This window comes from Melopsittacus undulatus, chromosome 1, assembly GCF_012275295.1.
Source record: "Melopsittacus undulatus isolate bMelUnd1 chromosome 1, bMelUnd1.mat.Z, whole genome shotgun sequence".
NCBI lineage: Eukaryota > Metazoa > Chordata > Aves > Psittaciformes > Psittaculidae > Melopsittacus > Melopsittacus undulatus.
This window is the reverse complement of record NC_047527.1, coordinates 24,996,593-25,023,953: the sequence shown is the minus strand read 5'-3', so window position 1 is coordinate 25,023,953 and position 27,361 is coordinate 24,996,593. Positions and strand designations below refer to the sequence as shown.

Here is a 27,361-nt window from a genome sequence, read left to right as displayed (position 1 = left end):
AACTCAAAGCAAAACAGGATACAGCCAGAATTTTACATCTCCCTGCAGCGGCTTTGACATACCAACTTCCTGAAGTGGCTTGTGGTTATCAAAGGGATCAGAAATGTTATCTACAGTGCATATTCTGCAAGGTACTTTGCAAGAACTCAAGGATGTAATCTAGTCAAGACTTTCCCAATTATTAGTACTCATGGAAAAAACCAAACCAAACCAAAACCAAAACAAAACAGGTTTCTTAATATTTACAACTTCTCACATTAGTCTGATTAAAATGATTGTATAACTGAAATCTTTTTTACAACATCCTCCTAACAGGTAGAGCAAGCTGATACCACAACCAGCAGGAACAGTATAATTAATATATATTTTTGACTTTATATTAATAATAGAGCAATACACTCATTAAAACCAACATCGACTGAACTTTCTATTTACACTAATTCAGACAGCACAGGAGGCAAAGAACTGTGTTTCAGAGGCATATGCGAGTGTTAGAGCTTCTGTCATCCAGGTGCCATTTCTGACAGAACACATGTGTGCTGAACAGTTGGCAAAAGAATGAAAAAGATTACTGCAGATATATGGGCACACAGAATCTGGGATGACATAAAATTAAGTCCATATAGGAGGTGACAGACTGCTTCTAAAAAGATATTTTTTCTCTACAATTTCTTCCGTCTTCGTAAGCGCGTGTGTGCACACATGCACAAAAAAAAGATTAAAAGGGAGAGAAAGGATGAGGGGGATTTTTGATATATTTTAAATACAAATCAAGAAAAGACTTTTTATTTGGCATTTCTGCTTTCTTTTGGGAAAGGAAAAGGAAACTAATTTGGCTATTAGGAAGCTTTGATTCCTAAATTTAGTCAAGGCAGACTCTCCTGCTGTGAAGTCAGCATCAATACCCAGGATAATAATAGCACCTGTCTTTTGACATCAAAGTTCTCTGCCTGAGAAAACAAATAATGTAAACAATGAACTTCATGTATTGTACGGATGCTCTTGGCTTTCCTGTTAGCTGAATACGCTTGCTGAGCATAAGTGTTCTCTTATTTTGGAGATCTGGAATGTAAAAGTGACTGACTGACATATTGCAAAACTTTCTTATGAATTTGGACTGCAAGAAATGGTATCATTTACTGTCTCACAGTGAAGGGACTGTGTATTCCTATGTAGTCCTGCTGAAGCTGAAGAAATCTTGATGATAGATTCATTGCATCTGCTAGTTTTCATCTGGATCCAGATCAAGGTCAACTTCATTGGAAATGTTAAGATAAAAGAAAGCATAGAAAGCCAACAAAAATACCAGTATAGCTGCAAGGACAAGTGCAACTTCCTGTAGGAATAAGAGAAAAAAGTAAAACAAAACATGTTAGAAACAGTGCCATATTTTCAGATAAATCAGGAATATTATTTCCCTTCTATAATGCATATCAAAACAAGATCAGACACATAATTGCACAAGGTATAGATACTTTAATGATTTCTTCTTTGTGATTACCATTTCATAATGTTACAAAATCCATTCACTTAATAAAGAATTTTGTGAGTCTGATATACTGCCAAAAATGGGATGGATGGTTTAAAGACCTAAAAATAGGAGCTTTATATCCTTTTATTATGCTATTCCTTCTTTTTTAAAAGAAAAGACAGAATCCATAAACCACAGTTTTGAACACAAATTTAAGTTATGAATTTACACTGTGAATTTTGATGTTTTCTAGCAATATGTTACTGCTTTTTGCCAACAAATTTGTAATTTTTTAATGAAGCAAACACAGTATGGTGGAAGTCAACGAAAATTGCTACCTCTACCTCCCAACCTCCTGGCATGCATTACAATATGGAGCTACAAAATTGTTCATATTGGATGAAACTTTTCTTCCTTCCCTTTGCAATAAGGCAAAAAGCACAACAATATGCACTTGCGCTTGCCTCTCTTCCCATAAAATACTGCAACTTGCTGCATCTTCCTTAATTAACATAAAAGAGTCTTCCAAAGTATACATGATTTATAGCAGCTTTCAGAAGCAGAAAAATATTTTTGCACTACATGTCATGCTCATTATGTGACTGCCTATCATCGTATTCTATCTTAAAGCTGGACTCTGTTAAATTCCAACGTTAGATCTCAAATATAATAAATCACAGAATTATCATACTCTTTATAACATTACTTCTTTCAAAGTGAGGTTATTTCACATTTTAAAGTTTTTATTTTCCTGGAAAGCATAGCACACTTCCTATAGTGTTGACTTTCACTTTGCTAGACAATGAAAGAAATACAAATTTGACAAAAATCTTTATGTTCCTGGAGCTCTCAGAAAGTGCGACTTCCACTGCTAACACCATGCACTGCTTCATCCTTTATCATCATGATGCATTTTTAAAATCTGAGTTGCTCAAAAGGAACAGGTTAGTTTGTTCCACCCTAAACTGTTTTCCCAAATCTCAGCTTCACGTTGGCCTACAAACCATCTATATCAGAACAATCCAGCTATAAACTTAAAAGGAGAGAAGAAAAACAGTTCAGTGACAACAAATCTGAATCAGTATAGAAGATGCCACATCAAACCTACTCTGCCAGTGGGATTGAAACAAGGTGCCTACACCATACCTAGACAATTGTACACCCTTTACCATCCAAGGATAGAATCTGACCCTCTTTGGTGCAGAATTCACTGTGTCCTCTAAAATAGGTCAAGAGAATTCTTCCTGATAATGCCTGTTTCTCCCCTTAGACTAGAAGGGGAGTAGAGATGATACCTGCACTGTAGGACGAATTCTATCCAGCATCACTAGATTGATGGTGGCTTTGTGACTGATTTTGTGTGTCCACTGCCATGAAGGAGTTAAAACTATGTTGGCTTCATTTTTTTTTTAAGTCTAGCCCGTAATCTGGCATTCTTCTATAGAACAGCATTTCATTTGCATTTACATGAATGCATTAACTAGTTCATCAGAATGTTGGATCAATAATTCAACATATGCCATCTAATAAACTTTGAAATACTACTGCCTAGTTGGCGTATGCTCTATAGGAATCTTTTTTCTATAGAAACCTGTGCTTTACATTTTATACAGATGATTGAGATGTACTTTAAATTTATTTTACCACATTAAAATTGCTCCCGTATATTTGCTGAGGCTGTTTGCTGCAGAATTCAACTACATTTTCCTCTTAGAATTATCATCTTCTGAACCTCATCCTCCTGATTTCATATGCTTTGATTAAAAAAAAAAAGAAAGTACATCTAATTCACTAATATATTAAAGGAAAGTGACTTTTGCTTTGTTGCAGTTGCAACACGTCAGTATCTCACAAAAGGGCACGGCAGCATCAGACAGGTTTCATTTATTTCCTTGTATCCACAGCTGTGCTCTCAGACCCATCTGGCCATGCAGCTACTAATCTTAAGAGGATGTAATAAACAAGTGACATACAACTGCAAGCTCCATCTGCTCAAGAGAGTGGACACAAAACTGTACAATGCAGTCACCGTTCACGCTTGACACAGAGAGCAAATTCATTCCAATATTAAAAAGTTTTTTCCTTGTTTGGATGCCATACTTGCCACACTTTGCTTTACAATTGGTTCACCTGTTCTATCCTTTCTCCCCAGCCACGTTTCTGAAACGCTGTGATTGTAGCAGCAAAATTATGGGGAATGTTTGCATCAAAGATTTGTTTTCTAGGAAGTAGAACTAGGAAAATCCTAATTTTATTCTCAAGCTGCCCAGTAACTGCTTTGACAGGAGTAGTTCCTTTATTCCTCTGCCTAAGCTTTACAGTGAATAACACTGAGATAACAGTGCTACTTTCCTTGCTCAGGCATTAGGAACTGGGTGGCTGGATACTGATTTATTAACCCTCGGAATGAAAAGCCTTACTGAAATTCCAGGTTTGAGAATTATGCAAGAACCTTAATTTTGAGTTACTAAAAGAGTACCAAAAATCTAAAATAAATGGCCTAACAAAGGACACCTGGCTCTCAGCTAGTGATATGCATTCTCTTAAGAATTACATCTAATTTACGAACTTTTATAAACATAAATTTTGCAATGTAAATAGCAAATGAGATGCTACACCACTATACTGTCTTTGCAACAATAGTCTATATTGTAATTTTAATTTGTTTTCTACTTATCAGGCTTTGCTATTTGTATTTTAAGCCATGCATAGAAATGAAATGTTAAAATACTCCCAGCTCGGCATATATAGCTCCCTTTCTCTTGCATTTTATGGATCATCCCCATCATCCCTCTGTGAAATCCATTTACTCAGAGGATTTCACCATGAATAATTAACCAATATAGAAAAAGTCTTATAGAAATAAACTTCAAATGATCACAAGGCTTCTTCTCTTTTTTCTTTTTTAACATGGTACAGAACACTAGGAAATAACATCCCTGCTCTCAAATCCCAAAGAAGCCTTCAAATGGAACAGAATTTTCTATTATATTCTCTTACATTTAGAATAACGTCTGTAGAATCCTACAAATTTCAGCTTGGTTAAGTTTTTCAGAAACTTTTCCATAAAGGAAACATATGCCATAACAGCATAATGTAGATTTAGTTCTTTCATTAGTTCTTTCATTTTTTTTAGTTTTCTGTCTCGCATGCCAAAACACTTGGATAATGTCCTCAGATTCACCCTGATGGAGCAAGGTGCAGAGCTGGGTTCTAAACAAGATCATAGAATCATAGAATCATAGAATAGTTAGGGTTGGAAAGGACCTTAAGATCATCTAGTTCCAACCCCCCTGCCATGAGCAGGGACACCTCACACTAAACCATGTCACCCAAGGCTCTGTCCAGCCTCCCCTTGAACACTGCCAGGGATGGAGCATTCACAACCTCCCTGGGCAACCCATTCCAGTGCCTCACCACCCTCACAGTAAAGAATTTCTTCCTTATATCCAATCTAAACCTCTGCTGTTTAAGTTTCAACCCATTACCCCTTGTCCTATCACTATAGTCCCTAATGAATAATCCCTCACCAGCATCCCTGTAGGCCCCCTTCAAATATTGGAAGGCTGCTATGAGGTCTCCACGCAGCCTTCTCTTCATAAAATAGAAATTGTAAAAACAGTGGTGAGGAAAAAATTTGGCTATAACAACACAAATCATAGAATCAGAGAATGGCTAGATCTGGAAAGTACCTTAAAGATCATCTAGTTCCTACCTCCCCCACCACAGGCGGGGACACTTTCCACTAGACCAGGTTGCTCAAAACCCTGTCCAACCCGGCCTTAAACACTTTGAGGCAATCCACATATACAACTTCTAATTCCAGACACTGTGTATGGCAGCATCACATCCCATGCATACAGGGAAATTTTACACTTTCAGGAAATTTCAGATTTTTTACATATATGTTTTTTACTGTCCTACAAAGAGAACCATACCTTTTGTATCTGAAACCAGCTTAAAACTAAGTGAAAGAATACCACAAATTTCTGTCTTTGAAATGCTAAATTGTCCCTACTGATTTCTGGGAAGAGATAAAAAGAAAATCATGCTGACCAAGGATACCTGAAGAATTTAAAGAAAGATACATGAACTTGACGATCATGAACCTTTTCATCCCATATAACTTTTAACCATAAGACTTTACCTGGACATTCATCAATTTTTAGAGTTTGAAAAAAATGATATTTAAAAATGGATGCTTACTTCTTTAATGCAGAACATTCTACAGCTAATAAAAGGTAACAAAAGTAACTTATTAACTTTCATCAGTCATTTTTTGTGTTTGGGGTTTTTTTACTGTAAAAATTTCAGATGGAAGAAAGATCATTTTTGTCTCAAATAATGAGAACAAGGTACTATTAGAGAGTCGCCTAAATGGCCTGGCTGTATGTTCACAAAGTAACAGGATTCATTTTAATATAGCTAAATGCAAGATAATATAGACAGGTATTAAAGACGTAGATAGTACTTACAAAGTGGAGGACTCTGCTTTGGAAAACAGTGAGTGGAAAGTTTTTTCGATTTAAGCGGTAACCACTCCCTCCACACTCTGGATGTGCAAAGGCAGAAGAGCTTCCAGTAGGGAGATGACTGGTATTTATTTTATTATAGAGAGGAATGAGAGCTAGTTTGCTTACAGCCTATAACTGTAAGATGCTTCGCAGTGTGGGGTCCTCTTATCTTATTTACAAGAACCTCTCAAGGTCCAGCTGTGGTTAGATAAGATCTGCCTTGAAATAAGATGCCATTTCCTAGAAGCAAGAATGATTGAACATTCCAGTTACCTCTTGGGGAAAATATGGACATCCGTGGCTGGGAATCTTTTATGGTCTGATCTCTCAAAAAAGTGCATTTTGGTTTAGCTTCAGCTTGTGTTTGTGTGAAAAGGAGGTCCTGGCAAAGAGCCTTGAGTTGGTAAACAGCCCTCTAGACTGCTCCCCTCCTTCAGGACACAGAGAAGACTGCGATTACTTACATGGTCAGTGCTATATTCTGAACCCCTGACACACCATATTAAAAGTAATGGCACCTCATGCTTCAGTGCTTCAGACTTTTCTGTATAGGATCAAAAGAAGTTTCCTTATTTTCCAGGAACCTTTCCTCCGATTGTACTGATTTAATTTCTAGATTTGTGGTTTTGTTGTAAACTGTACTTAGAAGTGTTAGAGATTGGTCACAAGTACACACCAAAGCTGAATATGATGGACTAGTGCTCTGAGATGGTACAGAAAATCCTCCTAAGCTCTTGCTTGGTGCTTCTTGTGCATCTTGTTCCCATGTTCAAACCACCACGATTACTGTACTTACGTATGTATACAGGTCAGGCCAGGGTCACAAAGGATCAATCTGACTTTTGTTTTCCTGTCCGCTTTTCCACGCTCTTCCATTTCAAGGTCAGGGATCAAAGTCTGACTACTGAGATCACTGGGAATATCAGAGTTTGTTCACTAGTGGCACATTAAGCTGCCCTGCTCTTTATGTGGAGCACATAAGCTGGTTTGAAGATCCAGTATTTTGGCCCTTATAAAGTGCCTGGACTTCCTAGAAAGTATTTGGATGAAATTTATGATCTGTAACATATAGAAGGCCAGATCAAATGATCTAATAGTCCCTTGTGGGCTTATTTTCTGCAAAGCTATAAAACTATATTCCCAACTTATCTTAGCAAATGTAGTTCACTAACTTAGCAGATCATGAGCAGCATGAAATCAGAGAACACTATTTGCCAAAATACACCAGGAAGGTCTTGTTATCTATTCATACATAACTTGTTCCAGATGAGATACACTGTTAATAGTGAGCTAGCTAGCTACAAAATAGATTAAGTAGATGGGCAAACGAATGACAGACAGTAAGCTTCTCAGTTTTTCAGGATGCATTTTTTCCTTAGCTCAATCGATGTACTATGTTGCTAATAATTCTCCATGGAGTGGTATTCTGCAGTCAATTATGTTTTTGCAAGTGGGTGTAAAGTACTATTGTTCAATTTGTGTCTAGCTTTCAACAAGAGAGAAAACTTCATCATCTATCCCATGGACCACTGATTCATTCTGCAGGCTCTGAACAAAGTCTTTCCCTGAGAACTCCTATTAGATTTGGCCTCTGCATACCAAACCCCACCTATTTGGTGCTGAGCTTCCACATTACTCCCACCATTTTCTGCTTGCCATCCTCCTGCTGGCACTTCTTCCCTATCCTCTGAGAGCCGAGTCAGCACTGATGGTGCAGACCCGTTGCTGCTTGAGCTGGTAAGGATGAGCAGGTGGGCTTCCACCTGCACAAGCTCCCCCGTGGGGGATAACAAAACAATCACACAGAGAAGATTCAGAGGCTCCCTTTTTGGTACTGCTACAAAGAATTCTGTCGTACTCAAACACCAGGAGACATACAGCATACTGCTTTCTCTACAAGTTGTTTCTCAAGACTAGGGTCCTGCTCTCCCAGTAGATAACATGTACTTTGGCACTCTCTGCATTAGTGTCACATGTACAGAGCCACCATAATAGCTCTGCTACAATATTTAATCTTTAAACATGTTTAAAGAGCAAATATTACACACCAAATACTAGCATGGTCACCCTGCTTGAACTAACTTTTGATAGTTATTAGTGCTCAGCTGCTTCTCTGACATTATCAACATGGATAAAATCTCTCACTAGGGAAATTAAAAAGTACTAAATGCCAGGGACTCAAAGAAACTTTGTTACTTTAAACCCTGCATTAAAATGACAAGGCAATCAAAGTTTGACAAGACAAGCTAATTAGTATGCCAGCAATGAAATGTGAAGGATCTCCAGGGGATTGGTTCTGAAGTTTTATGTCATTTACAGAGCTTTTTTTTTATAAAGCAAATGTTGTCAGCTCTCATGGTGAAATACACAACATCTGAATTTCATTACCTTTGTAGAAATTAGGGACTAAAATACCTCCATTATTTTCCAGTCCTCTTTTTTTTTCTTTGCCTAAATACTACACCAAGTCTTAGTTTACAGCCAGGAATATAAGCTCTTCAGGACACTAGTGCAAAACAACTCTAGAAGTATCAATGTGCACTAAAAATCCTATAGTTAAAAGTGTTGGTATGATACTTACTGTTTTAGGTATTTCACGGAATTACAAAAATATTCCTCTTTCCCAAATAGCTTGTACTTTCACAAGTATGAAAAGAACATCCTTCCTCTATAATACTTTTATTAACTGCAACTTAGCTTTTTATAAGAAAATGTTTATATATTTTGAAATGCTGCACACTGCAGTATGTACTGAAACCTGGATAAACAAATAAAATGTATGGTAAATAAACACAGATTTGTAAGAACTTTGGACATTCTATTGAAAGTGCTGCCTACTTACTGCATTACACTGTGGTTATACTATTTTATCTTTCTTCAACACAGACTTAAGTTATGAACTGTCATTGCACAGAATCAGAGCCTACATCACATAAAAAGACTAAAATTCCAGCTTTTGGAAGGCGAATCATATTCTTTATCACTATGAGAAAACTTTGTTAATATGAGGTGACAACTGTGATGATACCTTCCCAAAGGAAGAGCTCAGGCACACTCAAAAGCCCTGAATATTAGGAAGCAATTAAAGGAATGCACATTCAAGCCTCAAAACAATTTAGTGAATGCACAGAACCTGAAGGGACCTCAACTCCACTGACTCTTTGGACAGCCACTGACACAAGGAGTGATTTAACACTGCTGTCACACTAAGCACAAGACTTCAAGAAATTCTCATTTCAAAATTTATCCAGAAGACAACAGAAGTATCTGGGATAGATGTGGAGAATGAATGCAAGAAGATTGCTTTTGGACAGCTGTAAGAATTTACAGTGGCTTGAGCAAAACAAGGCCTGCCTGAGAGAGGGGGAGAGGTTACAGGGCTTCACAACTAAACAGCCTCTCCTGGGGCTGGAATGGTGATTTCCCTGCAGACACTCCAGGCGCATCCACTGCCCACATAGCAAAGCTCTCCCGAATTGGGGGCATAGAGCAGGGTGAAAAGTTGTCACTGCAAGACAGGAGGTGCAAGTTTACCCTGAGACACTAAATATGCCTCACTTCTGTGCTGAGCGCTGCACAGTCTGCCAGTAGAAGCACAGTTTTATTCTACAGGGACTGACCATATTCTGGTAGAAGTATTGTAACATTTAGTAAGCCTGAGGTTGTTGGCATTAAGCAGGCTCAGTGAGAAGGATGCACACAAAGGCCCTGCTTTCCTTCCCCGACAAGCATATCCCAAGGGAAAGGTGCCTAACTCACCTTCCCTTTTGCTTCAACTCTGTCAGCTTTACTCAGCAATTAGGAAGCAAAGCAAACGACTGTGATCTGTTTGGGTATGATCCAGAGTCATATTTTAAGGTCCAGGTGTGCAAAAAATACTACAGCCAGAAGAAAGTATTTTAAAGACTTTGGGTTTTTTTTAAAGGCAGAGGCAGAACTGCAAACCTGAGACACTGTGCACTGCTATTATCAGAACCCCCAAAACACAACATCCCATGACGTGGAGAACATGGGTGTGCCTTGATGGCAAAACTCATTCTTACGAAGATGTCATCTGGTGTTCTGCTAAAACATGCAGGAGAATATTTGCACAGAATACACTGTTCTCAATTTATTTTCTCACTAATACTTTATTTTGCATTATGCATAGGATTACACATATGCTTTCCTATTCTCCCTATTTTAAAATAAGAATTACTGAAGAAAACAAGGAATCAAAACAGGTGTTAAAGAACCAAAGTTCATATTTTCTCATTTGTGAAAGACATGCAAACACCTTGCATGTTTTAGAACTGGACTGTACAGTAAAACAGTACTCCAAGTAGAACATCACTTTTAAAAGGTCATGTCATTGAAAGTAAAATGGAAAGAAAAAAACAAGATCTAATAAGAAAGGAAGGGAAAAACACTGAACTCAAAAGGTTAATAATCTATCCCTTAAACAAAAAAGGCAATCTACGTTTTCTCATTAAAACCTGACACACAGCACTAACTGAGGAGATTATGTTGTGAAAACATACTGCATTGCATGGTAATGCTTGATCGAGATCAGCAATCAGGAGCAAAAAGAAAGCACTGTTTCGTGATTATAATAGGAAATTCTGGAAGACAACCAAATACATCATCTGGCAGCTCAACAGCTGTTACAGCTTGGTAGTAATACCTTGGCATTTGCTATAAGCTATAACTTGAAAAAATTGATTTCTCATCTGCCAGAAACAAGAAAATGTTCTTTTAATATTTCTGAAGTTTCTTCCACTAGAATATCCAGGTATTTGATCCACTTTTTTATTTTGCTCAGTTTTTACCCTTGCTGCTAAGCTAATTGCATATTAACCTGATTCAAAAATAAGTTTGAGGGAAAAATAGTGGCTGCAACTTAAATAAAATATATGCATTCAGATAAATCCCGTTTTGATGACATATTGGGTGGTAGACAGCACAATATATTCCTAATTGTCTTCCTTGTTCATATTCACAGCCATGATCAAATAGTCATTATTATACTGCATACCTGCCTGAAAAAGGGGCTTTTCCAAAATAAATTTCAGTACCTTTCCATGTGTTTTGCTGTTAACCACTTTTTTCCAAGTCAGAAGCAGTAAACGAGGATGTAGACTGAGATAATAATGCAAAGAATTTATAACACTTAACAAGTCTTCAAATTACTCCAGGGTATAGGATAGGAAGAGGAAGAAAGGAAGATGTTTATTGCAACTTTTATAACTATATGAAATCATTAAAGCATTTGTTCTGAGTGTAGAGAGGCTCCTTGAAAAGATCAATTTTCCACGCATACAGTACTTTATTGACCCTAAAGTAAGTATGCGTCATAACAAGGACATGGACCACTTAAATCTCTTAGCATTTCAACTGTTCTAGTTATTTTAGGGTTAAGTAAAAGCAATCCATCATAAATATTTTAGATTCTGGAATTCCACTTAGATTTTGAAGTGTCATAAACAATATCTCTCAAAAATCAATATTCACACAGTACATCTATGGGGAAAAGAAACAACATATACACAAAGGTGGTATAAGCTATCAAATAGATCTCTACCTTTACGCCTAGTGCAGTTTTCTTGGCCTCTGCTTTTAATCTTGTAGCTCTTAACATAGGCCTGGTTTTCTTATAATCTTGTTTTCCTAGAGTAGAAAAGCACATTTAAGGAAAATGACACAAAAATAATATAAAGAATGTCAGCAATTATTTCAGTTGAAAAGTCAGATCTAACGTTAAGAAAACATCCCCCAGCCCAGCACTTTAAAGAGGAGCTACTCTGTGAGACTGGGGCTTGGTCTGTGGAGAAAAGGTAGCACAGAGAACGACAGCAACAAGCAAGCATCAACAAACCAGTGCAGAACCTAGTACACCGGAGGAACACCAAAACACGCATATGGTTAGCCATCCACTAGTATAATGTTTATTAAATTGTTCAGTAAGCATCAGACAGCAAATAAGTAGATTAAAGATGGATGATGTTTTCCCCTCTCATTTCAATCAAAACAAAATTTTCATTATAATTTTTATTGGTTATTCATCCCTAATGCATATATAAATGTATAATATAGGACATTATGGTGAGTGTAAATGTTTCATCATTATGAACTGGAACATTATTTGCAAGTATCAGAACTCAGAGACGTGTGTCAGTCCAAGTAAGTGCTTACAAAACCACTGCTTCATGCCACTTGCTTGTAGAAATGTGTTACACAGAATTTTCTAGAAGTGTCTCAGATGAGCTTTTAAAAAGTTCTGGGGACTCTCTTGCAGGCACAAAGAGTGCAGTCGAGTGCTTGATTACTGTGTGTCCATATGAACTGAGTTCAGAGGAGGACACACAAGTACTCAGAAATGGTATAAATCATTTATCTCAATAATACAGAATAAAATGCTTGATAGCTCTCAAGGATATTTTTGCTTTCTGAAGGGGCTGTTATTGCTGTATTATGTACTATTTAAGTTAACATGAGTCAAGGTACAGATACAGTCACACAAAGGAGGAGAAAGAAAAGACTAATCAGTGAAAAAACTCCTCAAAGAGGTAGAGCTTCAGTGTAACTGCTCTGGCTTTTCAAAGATGTCCTTTCCATTCCCCCCGCTCCCCTAAATGCCCTTATGTCCTTTTTGCCTACTCCCAAAGCCAAGCTACAATGATGTAAGCAGGACTGTTTGGCTGTTTTTAAACCATTGATTTTACCTAGTTGTACATTAGCTTTCATTATTGTTGTATTCAAGTAATTCAACCCTTCCTCTAAAACCGTGCCCAGTAGTTTTCTGCATGCAATACTCCCATTTGCTCAACCAGATGTGATCTTACATTCATAATCACTAGTGCGATCTTCTATTTTATGATCACCTTCAAACCTGGAATATTTTGCGGTGGTGAAATTCTAAGATACACTGGATTAATGAAAATGCATCTCTATCTACTTTTTCTATCACTGCTCATGTTCAATACAGAGCAACTCTGTAGCATACTGTGGATGCTGAACTCACATTATGAATTTACCTTCATTGCATAATTTCTCCTCTACCCTAGGGATTATGTATTGTTAATGTCTCCATATTATCCTTTGATCAGGTATTATTCATGAAAGATCTGAAACAACTTAGAAAAATAACCAAAACCATGTCTACTGGTGGAGGGAAGTATATATATATATAGGGAACCTTTTTAGAGAACGAAGTGAAGAAAAGATGATTATTTATGTCTCATGCTCCAATATATTCATCCAGTCAAGTTATCTCGATTGCAGGACAGGATTATTCTTCAGAAATCAATTACATCTGGTAATAGGATGCATCAAGAGTATAGTAAGTTTTTTGAACAGTTAGGTAAAGAATTACAGGAACCACCAAAATGGCTAAGTCATAAGAGGGGGCCAGCCAGAAAGAGTACGTTTCTTCTCCCTAAAGTACTGCAGTCATATCTTTGCTATGAAATAGTTAAAGAGCTGTCAGAATTTTCCATTATAAATGGCAGGAGTTTATAAGTCATGAAAATTCACTCCAGACTGAAATTTGGCATAGATATACCCCAGCCTTAAATTTTTTTGTTTGTTTGTTGAGAGCCAGCTTTCAATAAAGTGATGCAGCTGTTCTTACTTACTTGTGAACAAACTATAGAAATTTATCCTCCTGAGATCTTTTAAGCATGAAAAATACCTTTGCTCAGAAGTATGTAACTGACAAAGACTAAGTTCAATTTCAGTTCTTGTAATTCAGGTTTACTGCTCTCCCACCTGGGATAAATAAAGCAGGATAGTCAGAGGTTTCCCTTCCAGTGATGCAACAGCATTAGATAACGAAGCTTTGTAAAGATCATTAGGAATGGGAAACAAGTGAGCTACTGAAACCCATTTACCCTTCCTCCAATGGCCTATTCTCCCTCTTTCTCTCCAAGGGTCAACTGTGAAGGTGATACAAGCAAGAATAAACATTGCACAGGAGACCCAGTGTGTGAACTGCATTTACTGGCAGAACCAAATCTATTATTAGAAAATTAAAAGCTTCTTGGTGTTCTTTCCCTTGGTTTCAGACACTATGCTATTGTTTATTGTTTATCATGGCTATGGTTAAGACTGGATTCTACTTATCTACAGAATACTTCCAGATTTATATTGAATCTGATATGAACAACTAACCCCCCTGCATAACAAATAGGCTATTTCAATAATGACTCTAGAGCTGGTAGTCCTCCAAATCTATGCACCTGCCGTTAATTTACCACTCTCCTTGCTAAATGTGATAGCCAAAATGGAAAAAAAAAAAAAAAAAAAGGTAGGGAAACAGTCTGAGTCCATCAAGTGCAAAAGTTTAAAAAGGGCATCTGTGGAGTTCTTGCAATGAAAACCAGATTCAGCAATGGTACTGAAAGACTTTTAAAACATCTGAACTTTCTGAGGCCTTGGGAAAGACATCTGCACTACAGAACTATGAAGAACAATGAAATGCAAAGCCCCTACCACGTGCATACTGATCATTGCCACCTGGAAAACAAACAGAACTAGATAATACAGGCCCCCTATGTTCTTTCGGGCCTGCAAATTCAGCCAGTTGGAATACGTATATTCACACTCCCAATGTCTTCTAGTTTTATCTCACCCTGCAAGCTTTCTTGTACATTTATCTGTCAAGAGTCATCATGATTAAGCTGTTTCTTCTTCCCAGGAAGTGACCATCAGAGCCAGTTAAGGCGGATTCATCAAACAAAGCCCCATTTGTCTGTTTTATCCAATGTCTATTCAAGACACAGAGTTTTCCCGAGGGAATGTACAAAGGCAAGAAGCCAAAAAGATAGAATTGGAGAATTTCCAGGCCAAATCTTAGTTTTTGTATTACTTAAGCAAAAACCTTTCCTCTTCTAATTCTCATTAGTGTTATTAATTAATATCCTCTCAAACGTCAGTGTCAGCTTTTCTTCATTTTTTTATAACTTACCCGAATTTTCTTTTTTAATTTTTTTTCTTACAAATTTGCCACTTCTTTCCTTACAACTTTTTGTAAGTCCAACATGTTCCATTTTTAAGGCCAAGGAACTAGTCCGTTATAAGACAACTTTTCCTACTGACTACAGCCCTCATCTTTCTTCTTTTCATGCCTCCCTTCAGTTCCTCCCACGACCCCATGCAAAGACCATCAACCTTTCCATATCAGCACCTGAAGTTGGCTTTGCCCTTTGGAAGATCTCCAAAGGTCAACCTTCATCTCTCCTTCCATCTTTCTTGCACATTTTTTCCCACTCCTTTGGTGGCAAAGTGACCTCAGTAGCAGCTGAACTGAGATGTGCCCTGTTTACAGATCCTACTCGGAAAGCTTTCCAAAGGCAGAAATGAAGACTACTAGGTGTGGAATTAGAAAAGGATGAAGACAAGGTGAATTATAGGAACTTTTTCACTACTAAATAAAGCTGTACTGAGAAAAATACCAAAGTGTCTCCCTTAGAGCAAGTATTAGGGATTCACATAATACATAACATGAGCTTGTTTCTCCTCATGTACCTAGGAATAAAAATTTATGGATTTGAAAATAATTTTTATTATTTATCTCTACTCATAAGACAAATTGAGATCCTATATATCTTCTATTTAGTAATTTTCCTGACATACTACAGATGACCTGATCTTCTATATTCAGTATTTTTCTTGACTTAAACCTTCAGTGACAATATGAGTAATGCAAAAATCAAACTAAGTAATACATATGAGCTAGAAAAGTTCTGTTTTTTTGAGTCTGCAGAAATATTGTGACATTACCAGGTAGTATGCATAACGCTGTACTGTTGCATACATACCAAGCTCTGTTATGTATGTAACTGGGAATGCAACATGCTGAGCACTATATTTAAGACAACTGACTATATGAACATGAAAATATTAAAATTGACTATATGTATGATTACATGAAAATGAATATGAGCCAGCAGTGCGTGCCTGCAGCCCAGAAAGCCAACCGTATCCTGGGCTGCATCAAGAGGAGCGTGACCAGCAGGTCGAAGGTGGTGATCCTGCTCCTCTACTCTGCTCTCATGGGACCTCACCTGGAGTATTGTGTGCAGTTCTGGTGTCCTCAACATAAAAAGGACATGGAACTGTTAGAACAAGTCCAGAGGAGGGTCATGAGGATGATCAGAGGACTGGAGCACCTCCCATATGAAGACAGGTTGAGAAAGTTGGGGCTGTTCAGCCTGGAGAAGGCTGTGTGGAGACCTCATAGCAGCCTTCCAGTATCTGAAGGGGGCCTATTGGGATGCTGGTGAGGGACTATTTGTTAGGGACTGTAGTGACAGCACAAGAGGTAACGGGTTCAAACTTAAACAGGGGAGGTTTAGATTGGATATAAGGAAGAAGTTCTTTACTGTAAGGGTGGTGAGGTACTGGAATGGGTTGCCCAGGGAGGCTGTGAATGCTCCATCCCTGGCAGTGGTCAAGGCCAGGTTGGATGAAGCCTTGCATGGAATGCTTTAGTGTGAGGTGCCCCTGCCCATGGCAGGGGGGATTGGAACTAGGTGATCTTAAGGTCCTTTCCAACCCTAACTATTCTATGATTCTATGATTTATGATTGTGTTTGAAGATGCTGCCATAAATACAAAATCTCTAGAATAATGTAATGAGGAAAAAAAAAAAACAAAAACAGATTCACAGCATTTCTAGATATTTACTTTTTCATTCTAACAATAGCTCATTACTGGAATTGAGTAACAGACTAAAGACTGCCTCTCTGCCTTTTAATTCATCAGGCTTAAGCAGAAACAGGACTGCATCTTTGGCCTTTGTTGATGCTGCTGTCCAAGCTTATTATCATATGAATATCTAGTTATTGTTTTATAAATGTTCACATTTCAGGAGCTCCCTGATTTCTTTTCTCTCAGTAGACTTTACAATATCCACCTTCATTATCATCATGTGGCAGCATTGCTCTTCTCCTGCATTTGCTACTTTAAAAATTAATGCACTGCTATTTTCTGAATACTGTACGGCATAAGCTGCTTATGAGTACATTATGCTATCAAGCAAGCACATGCAGAAAAGCTTCCTAAACTGTTATTCTTTCAATGAAAATACAGCTGGTTCTGCTTCAAAGGCACTTCTTTTCACCTGCAAATGGACTTGCTCCTACACTTATTCCTCAATTCATTGTCTTTTATTTGTGTCTGCAAATCTTTAATTGCCTTTAATTAGGAAAAAGTAAATTCAGTGCTTTAATCTTGCAAATACATTCAATCATAATTCTGTCTGGGATGAATACCAAGTTCTATTCACTGACTGATCTTTATAACAAAGGTATATAAATTTATTGTCTGTTTATATAGACCACACCAATTAAGCCACAATGGAAAAGCAAATAGATAAGAGTCAAAATATTTGAAATGAGAAATGTGCAATCTAAATTTAATTACTGAGACAAATTATTTGAAGATGAGTTATTTGGAGCATGCCAAAAAAAATGACAGATAGTAAAATTTGCTAATCAACATTACAGATTTAAAAGTCCTTTCAACACTTTCACTATAATTTGTAACAAGCAACAAACTGCTGTCCTGAATCTTCCTGTGCTGGTATTATAGTCATAATCAAAACATTAGTAAGACATTTTCCACACAGTAGCAACATATTTCATATGTTAAAGTATTGCTTAAGGTGTAATAAAACTACAACTACTGGCTAAATTTCAGTTACCAGTAGTAATTTAACTGAAGTACATTAATGTAACTGATGCGGAAACCCATACTACAATGTATACATAGCTAATTAGAAACCAGAGACAGACTGTGGCAATCTTTATTGTCAAACTGGAAGTGTGAAATCACACACCTACTTAAGCTGAAATCAACGTTCTTCTTATGACTATTGATCTGAATTAGGAAGGTTCTAGGAACACTCCACAAAACCAGACAAAACAAAACACAGAACAAGAAAACCATACTCTGGTCTTTGCAGGTTTCCCAGTCAGACTGCAAGCATCCCCTCCTTTTCCCTGCTATAACAGGGGGAAGGAAAAGTTAGATCTCACCGGCAAGGCTGAAGGTTCATGAAGGAGGAAGGCTCGGTCATGCTATCCTCCACAACCTCCTTACATGCAATACACAGAAAGCCACAGCCATTGTACTTGTACTCCAGATTTAGGTGATTGCTTGTTTAGGTCTCTTTTACTTTCCATACACAGATTCCTCCAAAGTGACTGACAGCAGTCTAGGACAGCCTAAAGTGCTCCCTGGCAGTGACTACTGCCATTAACAACAGAGAGAGCCTACTGATGTTCAGCACCCAAATCAAGTGGATTGATTGCACTTCTAAGGTTAAGCAGAACGAATTGGAGCCAAAGAAACTAAAGATCTAAAGGACAATTGGAGAAGAACTAGTTTCCTACATGATTTTATCTGGACTCAGGACATTTGTGGACATGGCCGTATTACTTAGTACTTTATTACTATAGAGAAAACACCATACTCATGAAGGGACTGGAAAGCTGTAGTTGTTCAGGATGCTAGGGTAGCTGAGTTTGGAGTATTTCCAAAGGTGGAGGTTCCACAGTCTCCCTGAGCAACCTTTTCCAAACATTTGACCATCCTTCTGGTAAAACCATTATTCTCCTACCCAATGGGTATTTCCATGTTCTAACTTGCCTCTTGTCCTACCATTGCACACCTTTGAGAATAGTCTATGGCTTCCTATTAAAATTGTAGACAGCAGTTACACCTCAGCTGAGCCTTTTGGAGCTGAACAAAGCAGCACTCTCAGCCTCTCCTTGTACATCCTTGTGCTTCAGATGGTCATCTTGGCCCTTCATGGACTCACCCTATTTAAGCCCATGTCCTTCTAGTTTTCTTGAAGATGGACATGGCATATGCCTTTTTCCAGTCATCAGGGACACTTCTCTGGAAACAGCTAAACAGCTGACAACTCAGGGAAAATTTGTCCATAAAAATTACATTGTCTGAAATACCTTAATGTAGCTATAGTAATAGAATTCAGTAGCAGCTATAAACAGCAAGTCAACGGACTAAAAAGTTAATAGTTTGCATTTTCAACAATTCCATAGCTTAACAGTAATTCATATTTTAATAGCAGGGAGCAGAATGCCCTGTGGCTCCTCAGTACTGAGCTCTATCATTTCATACACAGTAGCAGAATTTTTCTTTAAGTGTCTTTAATAAAGCCAGCAAGTTAGATGTCTGGCATGGGGAAAGAAGTGTTTTGTCAAATGCATCACCCAGATCCATAACGGTACCTAGCACCTAGCTTCGAAAGTGTGTGTACAGAAGTATATAACCTGTTCTAGCGGAAGGTGTTCCTGCCCATAGTAGGGGGTTGGAACTAGATGATCTTCAAGGTCCTTTCCAACCGAAACCATTCTATGAGTCTATGAAATAACTTTGAGAGATTTTAAACCAGTCACTGTATATTCACTGAGCAACCAAATTTCAATCCAGTGAAATTCTGTGTAACTCTACGCACACCTGACACATCTTAAACACCCATGTCTCATCTCTAACACTAAACCTGGAAATAACTATTTATTTAGGATGTAAGAACCTGACCTTGAACACTTTCAGGGATGGAACAACATTTCAGGCCTGAACTTAGTTAAAACCACACAGCAGTGACAGTGTTATGATCTATGTTTGAGAATCAGCCGCAGAACTCTAACTCATGTCTACAGAAAGAAGATCGAGCTCTCAACTGTTTATTAGTGGTTTTTGTGTTCTTAGTGTCACACAGACATACTCAGTGACCATTCTTTTCCTGAGAAGAAGTGAGATTTTCTTATTTTGAATTGCTATGATTCTAAAGAGAGTTTTTCGAGTCTTAGCTTAACAGAAACATTTTGATGTGTCTTATTCCTACTTATGAGTATGTCTGTACTCAGAAAAGGCATGAAAACCCCCTACAGCCTCTCTATTTTATACAGGTTTAATGGCAGCTCAAATCACTGACCATTTTTCAATCTTGAGAGACGGAACAGCTTGACACTAATAATACATTTGCAAAGGACACATCATCATTTAACACAACATTAAGTGCTCAGGGACAACTTTTTACCACAGACACAATGTGCTCTAAGCTCAGGGTTGACATTTAATGCTACAAAGATAATCCAACCAGTCGTTCATGAGGGGTAAATTAAATTTCAAGCAACTATATTTCAGCTTTAAGCAAAGAAGAAGGATGCATTAAAATGAATAAGTTCCTTTTATGCTGCATGCAAGATTAAAAATACCCAACAAACCAACAACACAAAATATAAAGCGTTCTTAAGTATACCATAATGTACCCATTTAATTATGGCTATCTTTCCCTGATTTCAAACTAGAAGTCTAGAAATATCCGTTAAATATAATATTCTCGTTGGAAACAGAATCCCTGAGAAAATCCCTCAGAATTTGCTGAGTTGCCATGAAAAGCAGCATTTCATTAAATGAATTCTTTACATTTAAAATTTGTATTAGACATATGCTGATTTTAATGAGTAATTAAGAACCTATTTAAATTATCATCTTTTCAGATACTTCTTTTAAGGAATATTTAAAAACTCTATATAAGCAACTAAGAAAAGAACTTCAGTAAACTGGTTATCAGTAATGTAGAAACAAAAAAAAAGAACATCGGTACTTTAAATCAGCTGATTAGTCAGGTAATTTCATTATTTTCAATACCTGTAGAATATACTCAATTAAGTGCAAGACCTTAATAAAAGACCTGACGAACAGCACTAAAAATATTGATGCTTAATAGATATTATTTGATGGGCAGTTCTTTTTCATCCCTTTCAATGCTAAATGAACTTTTACAGTCTTTAACTCAAGCCCAACAGGTGCATGCCTACAGCCACTAAAACATAAGAGCTCCGGGTTAAAGAGTATCTATCTTCAACATACATAGGATCATAGTATAAACTAGGTTCAAAAAGATCTTTTAAAATCATCAAGTCCAACCATTACAGCAGCATTGCCAAGTCCACTACTAAATCATGCCCTAAGTGCCTCATCCATGCAGTTTTTGAACACTGAGAGATGGTGATGTTCTTCTTTTTTCCAACAACATCCTTAATATTTCCTACTCAAACAGACAGCTATGAAAACATCACATACCTTCCTTAAAAATAAATTAACACAAGTAATCTGAAACAGATAACTGGGTGGTTGTTCTGGTTCATTTCTTTCCCACCTACATAATACATATACACATTGATGTGTCCATGCAGTTTTGAGCACATTTTTATTACTTTGCTATGGAACAGCTACTAGTAGTCACATTTCTACATAAACAATCACGGTTTAGTATAAATTCTGAAAATGAGAAAAGCAAAACAAAAATACTACTGCTTAGGAGTGAAGTATCCACCATTAATGAAATTAAAGGCCATATTTTTTCAAACATTTTATTAGATAACTTTTGGACAACAGAAACTGTTGTACTATTTCTTTGATGATGAGAGGTATGAAAAGGCAGCATAAGGCATGATAAGAGAGACATGCAGCACACAAAGAGTCTTCCTACCTTTCTGAGACAGACTGCGCCCAGCTCCCATTTGGCTTATTCTGATTTTATTAACTTTGCTGGCTGCAAATAGAGGAAAATGTGATATATCCTGAAATAACTAGAAACAGACTTATAGTCAGAGCTTTTTTAGGAAGACAGAGGTAGCGTGCAGCACCATCATTAAAGAGCTGCAAAAGTCCTGAGTGTGCTCCTCTGGTCTTTTCCATCTCTGTCTCTAGAGGCCTCAGAATTTTTTTAACATATCCCATGTGAAGGTGTATTCATAGCTCACTTAACAGATGAAAAAGCTTAACAGAAGGGGCTCTCCAGATAGAAGCTAAGTAGCACAAGACAGAGATGATTACACTGTTGTCACAGATACCAACCTGGATCACACAACCATGTTCCACATGGGGAGTACAGAGTCTCAGAAACACAGGCCCTTGAAAATGGAGATGGCACAGCCTCACTAGCTTTCCCCCGGTGCTTCACTAGATTTATTATGGAAAGTTTCCTCATGTCCAACGTCTAACTCAAACTTCCCACACTGAACTCTTAGCACATTACTTTTTTGTCATATCTTCCACTGACTTGGAGGACAGTTGATTTTATATATGGCTTTTATATATTCAGTGGCTGCCACAACATCTTTCAAGTCTTCTGTTATCCAGATGGAACCAGCCCTTCAGCATCAGCCCTACAGTCTTTGTTTTCTAGGCTCCTCTTGCTCTCCTCTAGACTTTTTTTCTGATCTTTGTATAGAACTGAATACAGCACTTCATCTGAGCCCTTACTGGCATCTTTTATGTATATACTCTCCTTGCATATTCAATAACAGTCTGCCTGAGAATTTCTGCTCACTGTTACAAACCCTTTCTCCAAAATCATTGCCTAAGCATTCCTCACCCATACTCAGTCTGTAGGTTGACTACTTATACCAAAGTTAAGAATATTGCCCTTTTCCTTGTTGGATTATATTCTACTTTTCCAAGCTACTTCATCGATGTCTTAAATGTAGGTTGAATTCTAATCTTAACCTCTTAGCTCTTTACTGCCTACCATAGTGGTATAATTTGTAAATTCATCATCTCACTTGCAATTCACATTGGGTCCAGGACAGACCACTATGAATGCCTCAATACACCTTTACAAACAGACACTAAACCATTAATATCTACCAAGAATGGTTTTCATACCAGTTTGGTGCCCATCTTGCAGTACCTTCATATTCACACATCCCTACTTTGTTTACCAGAATAAATTGTCCAAAAGCCTTGACAAGGTCAAGGCACATAGCACCTCTTCTTCTTCCCCATCAATAAGGTTTGCTAGTCTGTCAGAGAAGGAAATTGAACTGATTTTACAAATCATGGTGGCTGTTGCTTACCTCCTTGTTGTACTGTGAATGCTTACAAGAAACTGTCTGTCCCTGTCCCAAAGAGCTTACTGTGAAGGCTGAGAAAGTTGCATTAAATAATTTATTAATATTATATGTCCCATCTGTTTGCTTGTTATTGTGATACTGGCTTTATAATTACTAGAGGTTAACTCCAATAAAAGCTGGCCTGTGTTTCAGCAGGAAGGTAGGAAAATACTAATAGTTCCCCACTGAGAGCACTTAAAGACAATAAAGGAAAATATAGACACTGATGACCAGGTCATCCAATTCAGTTGCCCACAATAAAGCATATCTATGGAACAGATGTTCCTCAAAACATCTTCTCTTTTCTTCTTATCCCTGCAATTACATAGCCAGAAATTTCCCCCTTTGTTTTACATAAATTACTTTCTTTTGACCTTGACAGGAGCAACTGAGGTCACAGAAGTCAAAGATTCCCTACTGTGGTATTTTTTTGGAAGAAAACCAACGTACACTTGAAAGATTCTAAGACCATGAACAAAATGAAAGCAATACACCCTTCCCTCTTTCCCCACTGAAAAAAAAAAAACCCTAAAAAATAGCCCCAGCTTATCTGAACCTGCAAGAAACCCTTCCAGACCATATCTCTGGCAGTAAGTTTAACCTCTTGAGTATATGAACAGGACCAAGCCAACCACTGCCTGAAAAATGTGTTCAGTACCAGTAACTAGAAATTTATTCCCAGTTACTCTGGTGGACATCATGCTACTGCCAGACAACATCACTGAGTCATTCACAACAATGGTTGCTGAATAAGCACCATGTCACCAAATACTGTAATAATAATATTAAACACTCTGGACAGAGTCCATGGTGTTTCAGGAGAGAAGGTTCTCTCTTCCTCTCCTGTAGCTGCTGTACCTGATGTGTCCAATCTTATTAGGTGACCAGGGCCTGTTCCTGAGGGATGTCAGAGTGAGACTGTGGAACCACATGGATCTAAAATCATCGTTTCTCCCATGCCCCTGTTCCTCCATGAGCACCCTCCCAGGAGCCACGGACCTTCCCAACCAAACCTGACCAGCCATTTTATGGGACTTTGCTCAGAGGAGGTATGGCAACAGTCCATGAAGGGGAGGACACAACCTGTCCTTTTCCCCAGCTGGAACAGAGAGATCTTGGGGGTGGTATGGAAAAACCTGAGCAACTTGTGGAACAGATGAGGCCTTAAGAAATAGAGTTCAGGACTTCCACTGCAGATACCACATTGCATCCATTTCTAACAGTTTAACGGTTTTCTGTTCTCACACACAACAGGATGGCAGTATCAGAACAGTACTAGTACATCACCCGACATTAAATCCTAGGTCTGATTTTATGAAAAATAAAAAAACAAAACCACCTTGTAGCAAACAAAGAACATTGACAAAGTTGCATGATGAACTAGGGACAGAGCCTCAGAGACATGAGAGCTCAGGAGAAGCTAGGGTCACTTCTAATGCCTTTTAACATTAGCCTGCACCCTTACTGCCAAGATTAAAAACATTCTTTGCTTCAGATTAACTCACCATTGGTCACAATTTGCTAAAGTAAAGCTTCCTAAATCTTAATCAAACAAAACCTGGGCGGGCACTAGAACTTTTGGGTAACAAACTAGATTTATGGATTTACTCCAAGTATGGGATTTATGGTGTTCATCTAGGAGCAGAGAAGCTGCAAGAACTGAGGACAACCTATGAATGATCACAGCAATATTTAAAAAGAGAAAGAGTAGGGGAAGGAAGAAAAGACATCTGGGTGAAGAGACTTGCATGGGATCAGGTACCAGAAGAATGGCACAACTGCAATCCTAAATGCCTTAACTCCTGAGCCAGTGTCTTATCCAGTGGATAATGCTTTTCTCAGAATTGAAAATAAATTGGATGCTGTCTGCCAAGATGCTCTAATTCCGTACTAGTAAGTCATATCATTCTGGACCAGCTGTATATTACAACACCATCCCAAAATACGAGTTGTAATTTATTAATTCTGCCAAAGTAAAAGGTTTCCAGTAATACTGTCAGCATTTGCAGTTCTCACTTCAATGAAGCATATTGCGAAGGATGCTTTGTCAGACCTATATATCACTGTCACTCCAGAAGTCAATGCACTGACAGTCTTAGCAGAGGTGGATGCTACAGGATACTGTGAAAGTGATTATGTAAGACAGAAAAGCAGGTTTCTGGAGTTTCACTCCAGCAGTGCAAAAATCAGAGGCTTTTAATGGAATTAACGGAGAAGGAACATCTCTTGTACACATCACCATTATCCCTTGGGATCCTAAAATTACTTGTAAGGCATAATCTCTCCAACTCACTCATAATTTTAGCACTCCTAAGAACTACATATCTTTAGTTCTCTCATAATTTAAACTTCTTTCCCTCAACAGAAACACCACCTGACAGGTCTTAACTAAAAGTGAATGACAGCAATAGCAGCTTACTTAAAAGTGTAAAGGAAATACATATTTATGAGCACCCAGAGTAATGGTTTATGGACCTTAGAACTAAAGGTGTGATAATGTATTGAAGCATTATCAGGAGACACAATTTTACCTTCAAAAGCCAAACTGGGGTACAGTCAATAATGAGATCTGTGTTTGTGTTGAGATAACAAGATAGAGGAGCCTGGCTAACTTCAAAATGCATCTTTATTTTTCCAGCCATACTAATTCACCCTCTTCCCTTTCTAAAGGCTTGCAGGAAAGGAACTACGTGTGCATGTGTGTAGTGTATTAAAACATGTAAAATAATGGCATCTTACTCCTGACTGAAGACAGGACTTGCTGCCTTACAGGTATCTGGTATAATTCACAAATACTGCAATCTTCAATGTATAATGAAGATTAGCTAGGCTTTAGTCTAGACCTTTTCTTTAGGCATATACATTTGTCAAGGAACTTAATTCCACATTTTTCTAATCACTTTGCCATCAGAGTGATGGCAATGAGTTTATCTGCTGATTTTTGATTTTATTTCATCATTGCATCAGTATCAGTGTTCTGTTCATATTTTAATGAATGAAGTAAGTTGGTTTCAGTAACAGTCATATTTTGAAGATGACTATATTATGAACAATAGTGAAAGGTACGTATTAGAGCAATTTATTCGAAGAAACAAGGACTGCTCCCAGCATAATTTTTTCCAAAACCTTATTCCACAGGATGATCTTTTAAGTATGCTGCTTCTTGGAGAAAACATACAAAAGCTGGAAAGACTGCTAAGGAAAATAGTCTACCATCTGGAAAAGTATTCAATTAGAGCAGATAAAGCATGGAACTGTTTTCTATTCTTGACTCTTCCATAAAATTACTGTATGACCTTGGGAAATCTCTTTTCCTTACACGACTTTGGTACCCATAAGAAAATCCAAGATCCTGGTCTAATGGTGCAATAGAAGTGAAAAACACTCATAAGTGTTATCTATTAAGAGATAATACTCTGATGGCCTATATTAATTTCTTTTTATGTATTTTAAAATTACATTTACAAATATAATGAGAAACACTTAAAAAAAGTACCTGAAAAAGTAACTGAATCTGCTATTGACCCTTAAAGTCAATTTCTTATCCATTAAAAATGTGTATGAAATATTTATAAAGCTATGCACAAAGCAATTTCAGTTTCTAGAATTAAACAGAACTAAACAGAAAAGGAACTTTTAGCTGTGCTTGTTTCCTCACAAACTGTTACACGGACACTGCTCTGACCACAAAGGTCCTACATAACCCCACACTCTCTTTTCTCTCACTGGAGAAGTCCCTTTGCCTAGAGTCACCAAGTGGGGTCTAGCATGCCATACAGGACACAAAACTTCAGCCATGCACCATTAGGTGACCAGTGACTTGGTCCTAGTTCAAGTGCATCTCCTCTGTGACAGTCCTGATGTGCAGCATCAGTAGAGAAAAAACCCTACCTCCTGTGGCAGGGGGTTCCCATGCAGACAGGACAGGCATGGCTCAGGACAGATGAGAGAGGTTACCTGTAAACTTGCTAAACAGTTCTCTATTGACATTTGTTGCTCTGACTGATCCTGTTCTTTAAATATAACAGAAATTACACATTTATTACACATAGCATGCAGAGCGAAAAACAGGCAGTGCATTTATTTTTCAGTCATTTTTCAGCTCGTCACAACCTAAAGGTTTGTTTCACATTTGGAGTAAATCGCTTTTCTGAATGTCCCATTTTGTTGACAGAGAAACACAGAAAAAAACAAAGCCACACACCCTCTCTATGGTCTATTTTTCAACAGTTCAGTTCCTCAGAAGAAAAGAGGCACAACTTCCCTTTCAGTAACAATGCAGTCCTTATGACTCTTACTTTTCCTAGAGCCAAGAAAAAGCCAGTGGATCTGATATGCCAAGTTCTAAGAATTTAGCAAAGAGACTTTGCATACGAAGAAGAGGACACTCTTAAAACAAAATTACTGCAACCAACATTTGAGTGAAACGTGCATGCAATGAAGATACCATTAAGTTACTTTGTAGT

At 37.7% G+C, this 27,361-nt stretch overlaps 1 protein-coding gene across 3 annotated transcripts in view; it reads right to left on the bottom strand.

Moving 5' to 3' along the window:
• Nucleotides 1-345: 345 nt before the first annotated feature.
• Nucleotides 346-27,361, bottom strand: part of TRIQK (triple QxxK/R motif containing) — a 60,026-nt gene continuing 33,010 nt past the window's right edge. For 2 of the 3 annotated variants that reach the window (XM_034068529.1, XM_034068530.1), the window contains exons 5-7: nucleotides 21,491-21,553; nucleotides 11,546-11,631; nucleotides 346-1,336 (exon numbers count right to left, since the gene is read on the bottom strand). In XM_034068529.1, the coding sequence (XP_033924420.1) occupies nucleotides 1,223-1,336; nucleotides 11,546-11,631; nucleotides 21,491-21,553 (263 nt within the window). In that variant the 3' untranslated portion in view covers nucleotides 346-1,222. The remainder of the gene's footprint in view (nucleotides 1,337-11,545; nucleotides 11,632-21,490; nucleotides 21,554-27,361) is intronic. The other variant, XM_034068533.1, reaches the window with a different exon arrangement.